Here is a 13743-nt window from a genome sequence, read left to right as displayed (position 1 = left end):
CCTGTCCAGCTCCAGCTTTTCTCCTTCTCTAGACTGGATCTTCATGCAGGGGTTGAGTGGTTTCCTTGTTTTCTAGGCTCTATAACGCACTGCAGAACATGTCAGCGCTATAAAAATGCATTGCAATATATTTTTGCTGAAGTCACAATAGTTATCTTTAAAAGCAAAATAGATTTCTTTTCAGAACCTATACCTACAGGAGATATGTATATTTATGGACTTACATTTCCCCAAGTGCCACTGCTGCTTTTTCACTCGAAATTTAAAAAGTGCCATTTTAAAGCAAAGTTATTTTTACAGTGAAAATGTTTTGCATACTGTTATTATGAAACACATATAGCAAGTTATTTATTCAAGCAACAAGTGCATTACAAATAGGGTGCCACTGAGTAGAGTTGGGCGAACTGTTAGCGCAACTGCAGCCGAACTGTTCGGCTGCCCAACCTGTCATGGGGCTGTGGCTCTTACTACTTCCGGGTCGCAATGACCCGGAGTAGTACGTCTGCGCTGGCCCGGCGGAGGGCGTCCTAGATCGCGCTCCCGTTGCCGGGCACTCTCTGCGCATGTGTGTGACGTCACTCATGACGTCACACACATGCGCAGAGAGTGCCCGGCAACGGGAGCGCGATCTAGGACACGCTCCGCCGGGCCAGCGCAGACGTACTACTCCGGGTCATTGCGACCCGGAAGTAGTAAGAGCCACAGCCACATGACAGGTTGGGCAGCCGAACAGTTTGGCTGCAGTTGCGCTAACAGTTCGCCCAACTCTACCACTGAGCTCTTCCTATGTGCAGGGAGGCTGAGCTGTACTTATAATGAGGTTAAAGGGAAGGTTCAGGGAGGGTATTAAAAAAATAAAAATAAATTTCCACTTACCTGGGGCTTCCTCCAGCCCATGGCAGGCAGGAGGTGCCCTCGCCGCCGCTCCGCAGGCTCCCGGTGGTCTCCGGTGCCCGACCCGACCTGGCCAGGCCGGCTGCCAGGTCGGGCTCTTCTGCGCTCCATTTCCTGGCACTTCTGCGTCCCACGCCGGCGCGCTGACGTCATCGGACGTCCGCCGGGCTGTACTGCGCAGGCAAAATTTGTGGTATACTTGCTAATGTGCCCCTGTGGGGCTTTTTACATTGGCAAGACCACACAGGAGTTGTGAGAACGCATCTCAGAACACATTAAAAGTATTTAGAGTGCGAACTCCACTGCGCCTGTCGGTCAGCATTTCAGACAATTTCATGAGGGGAACCATAGTGGTCTCAGAGTTGTTGGATTAGATTGCATACATGGATCAATTAGGGGAGGTAATCAAGACAGATTGCTTAAGCAGAGAGAATGCCGGTGGATCTTTGATTTTAAGGCAACAGTTCCTCCTGGTCTTAATGAGATGGAGGGATTTGCATCGTTTTTGCCCGTTTAGTTTGGGCATTCTAGTTGCCAGACGGGTGTTCCTACGCCTTTTTTCTGCCCTGGGGCATTACCTCACCACACCATCTGGGCGGCATGGTATGCCCGGACTGTGCATTTCTCCTCTGACACTGGTTCCGGACATTATCTCCTTTCTCTGTTTTATGTACATAGATTAGGTTTGAGGCATAGAGTTAGCCTTTATGTGGTTTGGCCACTGCTTTGTTACGGTGGGCTAGACACATATGTTTACATATTCATTGAAATGCATGGGTATATATTGCAGGGTAATGATTGTTGTATGCATGTTTGAGTGTTGTTCTAATGCCTTCTGGCAGTTATGTTTTTACCTGTTGGGCGTTCCCTTCCGCCCTGCGCCTCCATCCGCAAGCGCTTGCGGGATTCCGTGCCGTCTTTGGTGACCTGGACGGCTGGACTCCCGGCGGCGCTGCACGGTCGGCACGCGTCTTCTACCTTCCCCTCCCTGCACGCTGGTTTGCGGCGTCAGGGGGTGGATGTGCTTTGGTGGTTGGCGCGTGCCGCCGTCAGCGGGTGGTGGGCGCGGCCGGATGGTCCCGCCCCTCTGGTCGGTGATTGGCTCAACTAGCCAACTAAACGTCATGCTGCACGCTGAGCGGTGAGCCACGCCCCCTGAGGAAACGAGCAGGTAGCTCGGGAAACATGTCGGGGCTATAAGTGGCGTCACCGCATGTTTGCCCCGCTCTCTCCCGCTGCCCTGGACTGCTCGGACTCTCTCCACATGCCTGGCACTGTTATAACTGAGGGGACGCATACAGCAAGTTGGCCCCAGTATGCTGGCAGACACGCATGGACTTTGAAACCTACTCAAGCCTAGGACGGTGTCCGTGGTGAGCCACATCAAAGGTACTCTGTTAAAGTTGTCAGCTGTGGCTGAAGGCGTGCATGCCCATTTGGACAGAACTCTGCTACTGCCTCTTGACATACTGCTATGCACTAACCACTTGGGAGGACAATTGAGCATTCATTGTGCTATATGTGCTGCACTAATCAACTGCAAGCCTTATCTCTCATGCTGGGACTGATGTACTAATGCTTTATTGCTAGCAGTTTGTGAGGACATTGTGCTTTTACATCTGCGGACTATGCATGAACAAGTTTTGCTTATTCAGCAGTTATTATAATGGAGCACTTCAAACTCCTTTAACATTGGACTATATGTCAGTAAGCCATTTCTGACTCCTTGAGCGGCAGCAAATGTGTCTAAATTTCGAACTTTCATTTTTTTGACACATATGAGAATACACTGAGCATGATGGCCATGACTTGGGTTGGATGACATGCGTGTTTTGATGAATGTGGGGAGCTCCCGGGTGGTACTGTAGGGTAGCTGGGTATAGTGATAGGGGCAATTTTAAACGTTTTGTACAAGCTTTTGATATTCATTAAAGTTTTTTGATAAATTTATTGAGGTGTATAATTTTGGTGTGTATCGTCCTCCCTACGATTCCTTCCTACTCATTTTGTGCTACATCAACTCAACACTACCCTAATCCTTTCTGCCAATAACTTCTTGCTGCACCCCCTCCTTTCGTGTCACCAACCCCTCCCTTTAGATTGTAAGTCTTTGGCAGGGCCCTCTCCCCTTGTGTATCATACTTGACTGTGTGCACTTTACCCAGAATTTGGAACTGGTAATTCTATCACTACCACTCCAGTGTATGATCTGGCATTGTATTACTATCTGCATTGTGTTGTGTATCTTATTGCTTATTACCTGTATTGTTGTATCTATTGTCTATTACCTGTATTGTTCTGTCACCCCTGTTATCATTGTCTGTAATCCTATTTATTGTACAGTGCTGCATAATATATTGGTGCTATATAAATCTAATAAATAATAATAATAAATAATAATAATAGTTTTTACTGCATATATGAGCATTACTATTTTGGACCATAATATTGCAGCTTAAAATAAAACATTTAGGCACAACTCACCGGAGCACTGCTTGGAGGTCCTGGTCGGCCTTCTGGACCCTTAAAATGAGACAACAAAATGTAAACCACTTTCTACAAAACATGCACAATAAAAGTACACCTGTCATTAGAAAGCTATTTAAGCTACACTCTTGATAATTTCCTAAAATATTACTTTTCTATTTGAAATACTCATTTTCTGGAACTGAAGCTTTCTGAATCACTCATCTGAAGAAACTATACAGACCAAGCCTTTTCTCTTCTAGATATAGTTCTAATGGAGTAACTTAAAAAGATTTACATTCAGATATTCTGTTTTTTTGCAACTGAGGTTGTAGTATTATTTTACCAAATAATATTTTTCACCAGTAAATAGCCAAATAGGAAACCCTCAAAAAAAGGAAAAATAAAGAGACTATGCAGTTCCTAAAAGCACTCCTAAGAAAGGCAACATGCTACCGGTTTTTGGCATATTCACTGAACACAAACCTTGACTAGATCAAGTATTATAGAGGACATGAAAATAACCATATGACAACTATCCTTTACCCTTGGTCCTGGTGGTCCTGAGTCTCCCTTAGTTCCTTTAAAACCTGCTCCACCCGGATTTCCTACTTCTCCACGATCCCCCTAAAGAGTTCATAAGAAGAATCCATTTTAAAATAAAGATTAAGAAGGTTTACAGGCAAGAAAGTGACACAGTAATATACTTGCCTTTTCTCCTTTGACAAGCAAGTTCTTGTCAATAGAGGTAATCTACAAAAACAGAATGAAAAAAGCAATCTATAAATACCTGCCTTTCTAAAGAAGATTTTTTTTAAAAAAAATTAAGTACTCACAGATGTTCCTGGCAATCCTGGCAAACCCTGAAAATTAGCAGAAAAAAAGTGAAATTTAGTCAGAGTTAAATAAGGATTTAATGATATGTGACAACAAACCAATAAAATAAAATGTGGTCACAGGGTCAGCCCAAAAATAGTCTTTATATACCTGTATATAGAATTTAAAAAACCTAATGAGCATTAACAATAAAGTCTTTTATAGGACTACATTAGATATTTTTGTTAAACTAAGAGTCAAGACATATAACCTCTAGATGTTTGAGAAGTCTGGTACTTTCACAACTCTATAAAATATAAGTATTTTCTTCATATTGTATTCTACAGGTGAAACTCTAAAAATTAGAATATTTTGCAAACGTCCATATACAGTGGAAAAGCAATGCAAAAGTTTGGGCAACCTTGTTAATCATCATGATTTTCCTGTATAAATCATTGGTTGTTTTGATAAAAAATGTCATTTAAATATATCATATAGGTGACACACAGTGATATCTGAGAAGTGAAATGAAGTTTATTGGATTTACAGAAAGCGTGCTATAATTGTTTAAACAAAATTAGGCATAAATTTGGGCACCACAAAAAAGAAATGAAATCAATATTTAGTAGATCCTCCTTTTGCAGAAATTACAGCCTCTAAACGCTCCCTGTAGGTTCCAATAAGAGTCTGGATTCTGGTTGAGGGTATTTTGGACCATTCCTCTTTACAAAATATCTCTAGTACATTCAGGTTTGATGGCTTCCGAGCATGGAAAGCTCTCTAACTCACACCACTGATTTTCAATTATATTCAGGTCTGGGTTCTGAGTTGACCATTCAAGAACGTTGTACTTGTTCCTCTGCATGAATGCCTTAGTGGATTTTGAGCAGTGTTTAGGGTCATTGTCTTGTTGAAAGATCCAGCCCCGGCGCAGCCATAGCTTTGTCACGGATTCCTGGACATTGGTCTCCAGAATCTGCTGATACTGAGTAAAATCCATGCGTCTCTCAACTTTGACAAGATTCCGAGTCCCTGTGGCCACACAGCCCCACAGCATGATGGAACCACCACCATATTTTACTGTAGGTAGCAGGTGATTTTCTTGGCATGCTGTGTTCTTTTTCCTCCATGCATAATGCCCCTTGTTATGCCCAAATAACTCAATTTTAGTTTCATCAGTCCACAGTACTTTATTTCAAAATGAACCTGGCTTGTCCAAATGTGCTTTAGCATACCTCTGTTTGTGCTGTGGGTGGAGAAAAGGCTTCCACTGCATCACTCTTGCATAGAGCATCTCTTTGTGTAAAGTGCACTGGATGGTTGAACTATGCACAGTGACTCCATCTGCAGCAAGATGATGTCGTAGGTCTTTGGTGCTGGTCTGTGGGTTGACTCTGACTGTTCTCACCATTCGTCGCTTCTGTTTATCCGAGATTATTCTTGGTCTGCCACTTTGAGCCTTAGCTTGAACTGAGCATGTGGTCTTCCATTTCCTCAATATATTCCTAATTGTGGAAACAGACAGCTGAAATCTCAGAGACAGTTTCCTGTATCCTTCTGCTAAACCATGATGGTGAACAATCGTTATCTTCAGGTCATTTGACAGTTGTTTTTAGACCCCATGTTGCTACTCTAGTCTTCAGAGAAAATTAAAATAGGAGAAAAACTTACAACTGACCACCTTAAATACACTTTCTTATAATTGGATTCACCTGTGTATGTAGGTCAGGGGTCACGGAGCTTACCAAGCCAATTTGAGTTCCAATAATTAGTTCTAAAGGTTTTGTAATCAATAAAATGACAGCAGTGCCCAAATGTATGCACGTGCCTAATTTTGTTTAAACAATTATTGCACACTTTCTGTAAATCCAATAAACTTCATTTCACTTCTCAAATATCTCTCTGTGTGTCTAATATTTGATATATTTAACTGACATTTTTTATCATAACAACCAACGATTTATACAGGAATATCATGACAATTAAAGAGGAACTCCAGTGAAAATAATGTAATAAAAAAGTGCTTCATTTTTTACCATAATTATGTATAAATGATTTAGTCAGTGTTTGCTCATTGTAAAATCTTTCCACTCCCAGATTCACATTCTGACATGCATTACATGGTGACATTGTTACTGTGGGCAGGTTATGTAGCTGTTTCTAGCTGTTCTGGCTGTTACAGACAGCTCTAAACAGCCATTTCCTGTCTGTGAACATTGTTACATTGTGGCAGTTTGCCCAGAGTACCGCGGTACTCAGAGCTTCTTGTGGGAGGGGTTTCAGCACAAAATCAGTCATACAGCGCCCCCTGATGGTCTGTTTGTGAAAATCCTTATATTTCTCATGTAAAAGGGGGTATCAGCTACTGATTGGGATAAAGTTCAATTCTAGGTTGGAGTTTCTCTTTAACAAGGTTGCCCAAACTTTCGCATCCCACTGTATATTTAACCACTTGCCGACCAGGGGATTTTACACTGATCGGTGCTGCGTGGGCTCTACAGCCCGCAGCACCGATCAGGAGTGCAGCAGGGCGACCAGACTACCCCCCTTTTTTCCCCACTAAGGGGATGTCCTGCTGGGGGGGTCTGATCGCCACCGGCTGCAGTTGCTTAGCGGGGGGGGGGGCTCTTCAAAGCCCCCCTCCACAGCGCTTTCCGCCCTCTCGCCCGCTCCATCCCTCTCCCTTCCCCTGTGTGCTGCGCAGGACGGATTTCCGTCCTGCGCATTGAAGGATAGGCTTCAGCCTATCATATGCCGGCGATCCCCGGCCAATCAGAGGCCGGGGATCGCCGATCTGCCTTACGGCGCTGCTGCGCAGCAGCGCCGTATGATGTAAACTGCGGGGATTTCTTCCCCGCCTGTTTACATTTTGCCGGCGAGCCGCCATCGGCGGCTCTCCGGCTGTTCACGGAGACACCCTCCGTGAACTGAAATGGTAACCATGGTAACCCGCAGACGACCAGTTTACGCCAATCGGCGTTAGCTGGTCGTCAAGAGGTTAAGTAATTAAACTTAAAAGGTAAAACTAATATATTAAATAGAAACCCTTTGCAGGTGTTTTGGATTACCGTAATATTTTAATGGTCTAAGATTTTGATTTTAGGGTTCTCATAAGCTGTAAGCCATATTCATCAAAATTATAACAAATAAAAGCTTGAAATATCTTGCTTTGCATGTAATTAGTCTATTTCATGTATTAGTTTCACCTTTTAAGTTGAATTACTAAAAAAATGTACTTCTAATTTTTCAAGTTTCACCTGTATTATTATTGACAATCTGTAGAACATGAATTGTACCACTGGTTCTGTTTATAAAAAATAAAATGACCATAGAAAATTACATTCCATTTGGTACACTGGCGGTAATCACAAAAAATAACGGGATGCATTTTTCTACCAGGCCACTGAGAAAGAGTGACCCCCATGGAACTAGTGGGGTCTGTTGGGGAGCCCTCTGTCCACCTTGCTCACTCTACATCCTGTTACCTACCTGGGGTAAGTATTCTCCTTCCCTATGCACTTTATGGGCTGCTCCCTGGGCATTTGTACTGGGCAGAGATATATTTGTACGGTTTGATATCTTATTGTGGACATTCATTATTTTCTTTTTTATTATTATTATACCTCTATAGCACTTATGCATTTCATCAGCATCCTAATATCACTGTAAATTTCATCATTACTGAACCCCGGGTGCAATCACACCAGGGTTCATTTTGATGTTGACAGTACATTGTAGTTGGGCAGTATTATTATAATAGGTTACTGTGGCATGGCAAAGATTTTTATTGGAGGTTTATATAGTTTTAATTGTCTTGTACTATCATAAGTTATTGAATTAGCATTGATCATCCAATATAATAAAACCCCTGTGTCTCTGTGTCCTGTCCGTGTGTGTGTGTGTGTGTGTGTGTGTGTGTGTGTGTGTGCGTGCGTGCGTGCGTGCGTGCGTGCGTGCGTGCGTGCGTGCGTGTGTCTGCTTCCAGACTTGACAGTTTGCTGTCTGTGAACCTCATTGCATTTGTGGGAAATAACAGCTGTTCCCAACTGCCAAGCAAGCAACATCTCCCTGTGTGCATATACTTTGGACAGCGGTGGAGGAGGGTGAGCGGGACTGCTGGGGGGAGGGGAGCAGCCGTAGCCTAACGACGCCCATTTTTTAATGGCCGGGATTTTTTTTACTAGTGGTATAATAAAGAACCTGTACACAATTTTTTCAAACTTTAACTGAGTGGTGATTTTTGGGAGGCTTTCTGTTCTTCTTTGGGAATAGATTTTTCTAATGACCTTTAATTAGAGCATGTTTATGCATTACATTGGGGAACTAAGAACATATACACCATTCAGAGAAAGAAAAAAAAGACACAAATACATTTACAGTCACTGGTTATAACTTGGGGAAAAGGAAGAAGAAAAGAAGGAAATGTGTTTTATACACAACCTCATTTCCATAAAAAGGGGATGCTGTTTAAAATGTAAGTAAAAACCAAATGCAATTTACAAATCAGGTAAACCCTATATGTAACCTAAAATAAGTCAAAGACAATACACCATATGTTGAAACTAGGAAATTATATCACTATCTGACAAATATATGTTGATTTTGAATTTGATGCTAGAAACACATTACAGAGAAAGTTGGACTAAGCAAGTTTTCCACTGTGTTTTATCACTTTTACCAACACTCTTTTTGGCAACTGAAAAGACCAGTTAGCATATTTTTGAAATTGACATGTTTCCCCATTAATGCCTGATATTTGATTTCAGGTGCTAAACTATTTGGAGTCTCCTCTGTCTTATCTAATTTGCCAGATGCTTTCAATGGGTGAAAAGCTTTCAATGGGTCTAGACCAGGCATGGGCAAACTCAGCCCTCCAGCTTCCATAACAGCTGGAGGGCTGAGTTTGCCCATGCCTGGTCTAGACAGCTTGCAGGCTATTTTAGCACCTGGGCCCAGAGGCGGGACAAGGTCCTCCAGCACCCAAGGCTGAGACACCAAAGTGCGCCCCTCCATCCCTGCCACCCCAGCCGTCACACACTGATTGCTATTAAACTAAGAGGTGCCACAGGGCCCACAACCTCCCCAACACCTTAATATCTAGTTATCTGGCTTGCAGTCACTGCTATGTATCCCCTTTTCTTATTTATTTCTGCTTCAAACACAGTTAGGAATGACAGCTGAATGAATTGTGCGCCCCCTCCTACCCTGCGCCCTGAGGCTGGAGCCTCTCCAGCCTATGCCTCGGCCCGGCCCTGCCTGGGCCCATATGCAATTAACGTTTTCTCCTGAGCTTTCTCTTAAGTGATATTTTCAAACGTGTCAATAAAATGCCTTTTAAATGGCCAGCAAGCTAGACAATACTTAAAATAGCTTTGATAGTTCTTTCCAATCTTCTAGGAGAAAACTCAGGAGAAAAATTGCACATGGGCCATGGACTCTTTACAGTGCCAGATGCCATGCTGTGATAATATATGCAGAATGTACAGTAGTTTGTAAGCAGTGTTTTGATAAAATAAGTGAGATTTTCACTGAAAAAGATGTCACCTAAATAGCAGCCTTTATTTTTGGCAAAGCAAAACATATATATTGGTCAGGATTAATGGTGCCCTAACAGATGTGCAGCCTACAGATGCCATGTGCACCAATGAACCATCATCATACCTGCTTACATGCCTTCTGAGTTGTCTGTATAAGAGTTTATTATAACTTACTTGATCTCCTTTACTGCCTCTTTTGCCATCAGTACCCTGTTTTAAAAACACAAATAAAAAAAAATTAAAGAGGGTTAGAAGACCATTATAAAAGTTATCCATTTTCTTCATCATGACTATTGCTAAGCCACATAGGGCCTGATGCATGAAAGTTTGGTAAGTTGTTATGCACAAGCAGCTCAATTTTACTATTACTAATGCCAGGGGAGCAGCACCATTTTCATTATTAGTAGCCAGGTAATATACAAGCTCTAGATAAACGATCTTGTACTGTTCTCTACAGTGGAAGTATACATTTTTACATACAGAGCATCAGAATCAGAATCATTTATTGCACAGCGTACAAATAGGGGGTTGTACTCGGAACTGGTTTTGGCTCTTACAGGTCCTGGAAGAATGGGGGGATCATTTCCGAAAGCCAACAGCTGAGGCTGCTATACTATGGCGCCACCAGTCAAACTTGGCAATCATGTGTCATCCCTAAGGAGACTTCGGAGGGAGGGCGGCAGAGGGAGGTGAAGGTTCAGCAGTGATGACCCAGTTCTTCATGAAAGAAACCTGCAGTGATGGCTGTCGCTGCTGAGAATCCCAATTGTGGTCATCCGTCATCTGTCAGTTCTTGCCAAGGTGTTCCAGTTCAAAAAGTGCAGTAGTGTTCATTACGACTCCTGGAATGTGTGGGATTTCAAATATTCTTTTATGTTATTAAGAGTAGTTACTGAAATTTTAGTTTTGAAAGTATAACCTCACTTAAAAATAAAAATATGTGTATAAAACATATTCAGGTTTCAGTTTTGTGGGGGTTTTGTTTTGTTTTGTATAGCTTAAGTATACATTTTTAGATACTCCACTCCCTCCTTAGACTGTTGATTTTATACTTACATCTCTTCCTGGTGGTCCCATCTCTCCTTTTTCTCCTTTGTCACCTGACTGGCCAGGTAATCCTGCTGTTCCCTTAAAAATATTTTCAAGAACTTTAGGCAACGCAGGGCAAGTTGACAGATCACAATTTTTTTTATTTAGGTAGACTTATAAAAGTGAATTTTTGCATAGACTTCTGTTCACTGCTTTTTATAAATACTTATTATCCTTTTGCATTCTTATATGTTTTAAATAATATTATTTGCATGATATTTTATATTAAAAGTAAAATGTGCATGCAATAGGCAAAGAAAAAAGCAAAAGTATAGTAGTCCCCTGAGCAAAAACTAAGTTACTGAAGTAAGATAAAATAATAACATTATTTTTTATTGGTTGCTTTGGATTACTATACTATCTTCTTCGATTTATTAAATAAATCATTGTATCATTCACCATATTCAGTGAGATAAAAAAGCAAAATGGACTGTAACCAATCAAAATTCTTCTTTCACCAGCTGAGCTCCATTAATTTGAACAACTGTTACTGCATTTTGCACATGTCCAATGTACTTGCATTTAATTTGTGCATATGTCAAATAAAGGAGGGCAGAAGAAGATGGTAGGGAATGAGGAGGGGGTGAAGGTGGGGATCTATGGGGAGAAGGGGCTGACAGTAAGATTTCCTTATAGCTGATAATGGTGCCAATTTGTTATTTTCCTGTGCCACTTCCAGAGACGTGTAAAAGGCTATACCCAAGACACATCAATCCAGGACAAAGGAAAGAGCCATGCAAATTATTCCTTAAAGAGAACCCGAGGTGGGTTCTAAGAATCTTATTAGTACACAGAGGCTGGGTCTGCATATAATACCCAGCCTCTGTTGCTATACTGCTCTCCCCCAGCCCCCTCTGTGCTCTGCTATCCCCCATAAATCATATGCCGTGCTGGCGACACGCAGTGTGTCACCAGCCGGCTGTTTACCTCTGTACTTGTCAGTCTCGCGGCTCCCCCACCTCCTCTAAGTCGCCGCTATCAGCCTGCGTCCCTTCCCTCCCTGCTTATAGGAGAGAAGGGACGCGGGTGGGGAGCGGCAACTTAGAGGAGGTGGGGGAGCCGCGAGACTGACAAGTACAGAGGTAAACAGCCGGCTGGCGACACACTGAGTGTCGCCAGCACGGCATATAATTTATGGGGCATAGCCGAGTGCAGAGGGGGGCTGGGGGAGAGCAGTATAGCAACAGAGGCTGGGTATTATATGCAGACCCAGCCTCTGTGTACTAATAAGATTCTTAGAACCCACCTCGAGTTCTCTTTAATGCCCTTGAAGCCAAATAGTTTGCCTTGTGGAAGTTGCACAATTGATTATTAAATTACACCTGGCTAACAAATATAAAAATTGAAAAATATATTTTAAAATATCAACTTCTTATATGTATATATAAATACTAAATAATAAAAACAATTAAATAGAGTCTCTCTTGAATGTCTCATAATGATTATATATGCTCTTCTAAAATTGAGAGAGTTCTTTTCCTTTTCTAGTAGTGAAAAGAGTGGGAGTTTTGATCGAGGTCACAAGACATATAGGCCTGATGGAATATTCTTCAGTTAAGTTGCGCATGGCACTGGAAAATAACCCTTAAGCACAGCGGGTGTTACTGTGGAAATACCTGTGCTCCTATGGTAAAATGCATTTCACCACATGTAACCATAGCAATGTGCACGTTAACCTGGTGATGCCCACAATGCTAAAGGGTTTAATGTGTGACAGTGACTCATTAGTCTGCTGTCCCAGCCTTATATATTAACTAAATTAGTAATCAGCAATTTCTACTTGGTGAACAAGGTCACCTCTGGAAGACAATAGAAACTTTGCTCCTGGTTAGAGGTCCAGTGAAGGTCTTTGCTATGACTTAGATTTATTTTTTTTTACACAATGAGAATAGGACACTGTCACTGCGCATGCGGCCGTAGCGCAGACACATTTCCGCTGTGTCCGGAAGAGGAAGCCTGCGGGTCCTCTCTGCACATTTTCAGCCTTCCTGGCTGGAGGGGAGGAAGAAACCAGGAAGCCTGTGCATGCGCAGAGAGGACCTGCCGGCTTCCTATTCCGGGGTCACAGCGCGCATTTCAGCAGAGTCGCTGGATCTCATGTAACTGATAGCAGCCAGCCTGGGAGAAGGAGCGCTTACCTTAGGGGCCTGTGAGTGTCTCCTCTTAACCAAATAGCCATGGGTATGCTTATTTACATACCCACAGTGTCTGCTCAGGGTGCCTTTAATTAGAGAGATTGAGGAAAGAAATGAGTGTAAAAAACAAAGTTACCCGTTGTCCTCTATCTCCTGGTTCTCCCTTCAGTCCAGGCTCACCCTGTATCATAAAACATATTCATGATGATAAACAATATGCATTTTCACTGCGTTGCCATAAAGTTCAACAAGGTGATTTGTATAGTATGTACAGCTTGATTTCAAGTCACAAAATTATCAGTTCTCAACTTCATGATCAAATACAAATACAGTATTACAAGGCAGTGAGCTGTTATAAACTGAAAAAGATATTGGCCAGTATGCAATTTCCTTTTTCTCCTGCGTTATCTCCTAGGAGATCTTTTTCATATTATTTTTTCTTTACCATTTGCCGTAGGTGTGTGGGGCGCTCTGTTGGCAGGGCGCATAGGGGATGTATGGCGCCTGGGTGAGTGGATTTCGCTCATGGGGCGGATTGCTGGACGCGTGGTGGGGTGTTTGGGGGGTCCCTGCGAGCAGAGGTCATCGAGAGGAGAGGGTGAGAGGTCTGGAGGGATAGACGGGTGGGACCGGTGGGTACTTTTTCTTGCTTTTCGGTGGGATCTAAATTTATAGGTGGTGGTTCTTTTTCTGAATTAGTGCTTTATAGAGGAGTTGGTAAACAGAGGATGGGTGAACAGCTCTTCCCCGGCGCATGGGAAATGCCGGGAAGTAGATGGGGCTTATAAGAAAAGGAGTAGGAAGTG

The 13743-nt window shown here is 42.6% G+C and overlaps 1 protein-coding gene across 1 annotated transcript in view; it reads right to left on the bottom strand.

Annotated features, from left to right (window-relative positions):
• The window catches only part of LOC137562283 (collagen alpha-1(VII) chain-like), a 519927-nt gene that overhangs the window by 332200 nt on the left and 173984 nt on the right, over positions 1-13743 (bottom strand). The window contains exons 50-56 of the mRNA XM_068273618.1: positions 13074-13118; positions 10770-10841; positions 9888-9923; positions 4197-4223; positions 4072-4113; positions 3907-3987; positions 3379-3417 (exon numbers count right to left, since the gene is read on the bottom strand). Of these exons, the coding sequence (XP_068129719.1) occupies positions 3379-3417; positions 3907-3987; positions 4072-4113; positions 4197-4223; positions 9888-9923; positions 10770-10841; positions 13074-13118 (342 nt within the window). The remainder of the gene's footprint in view (positions 1-3378; positions 3418-3906; positions 3988-4071; positions 4114-4196; positions 4224-9887; positions 9924-10769; positions 10842-13073; positions 13119-13743) is intronic.

The sequence above is a fragment of the Hyperolius riggenbachi genome, chromosome 3, assembly GCF_040937935.1.
Source record: "Hyperolius riggenbachi isolate aHypRig1 chromosome 3, aHypRig1.pri, whole genome shotgun sequence".
Classification (NCBI taxonomy): Eukaryota; Metazoa; Chordata; class Amphibia; order Anura; family Hyperoliidae; genus Hyperolius; species Hyperolius riggenbachi.
The sequence above is the reverse complement of the archived record's forward strand: the minus strand, read 5'-3'. Positions and strand labels throughout refer to the sequence as shown.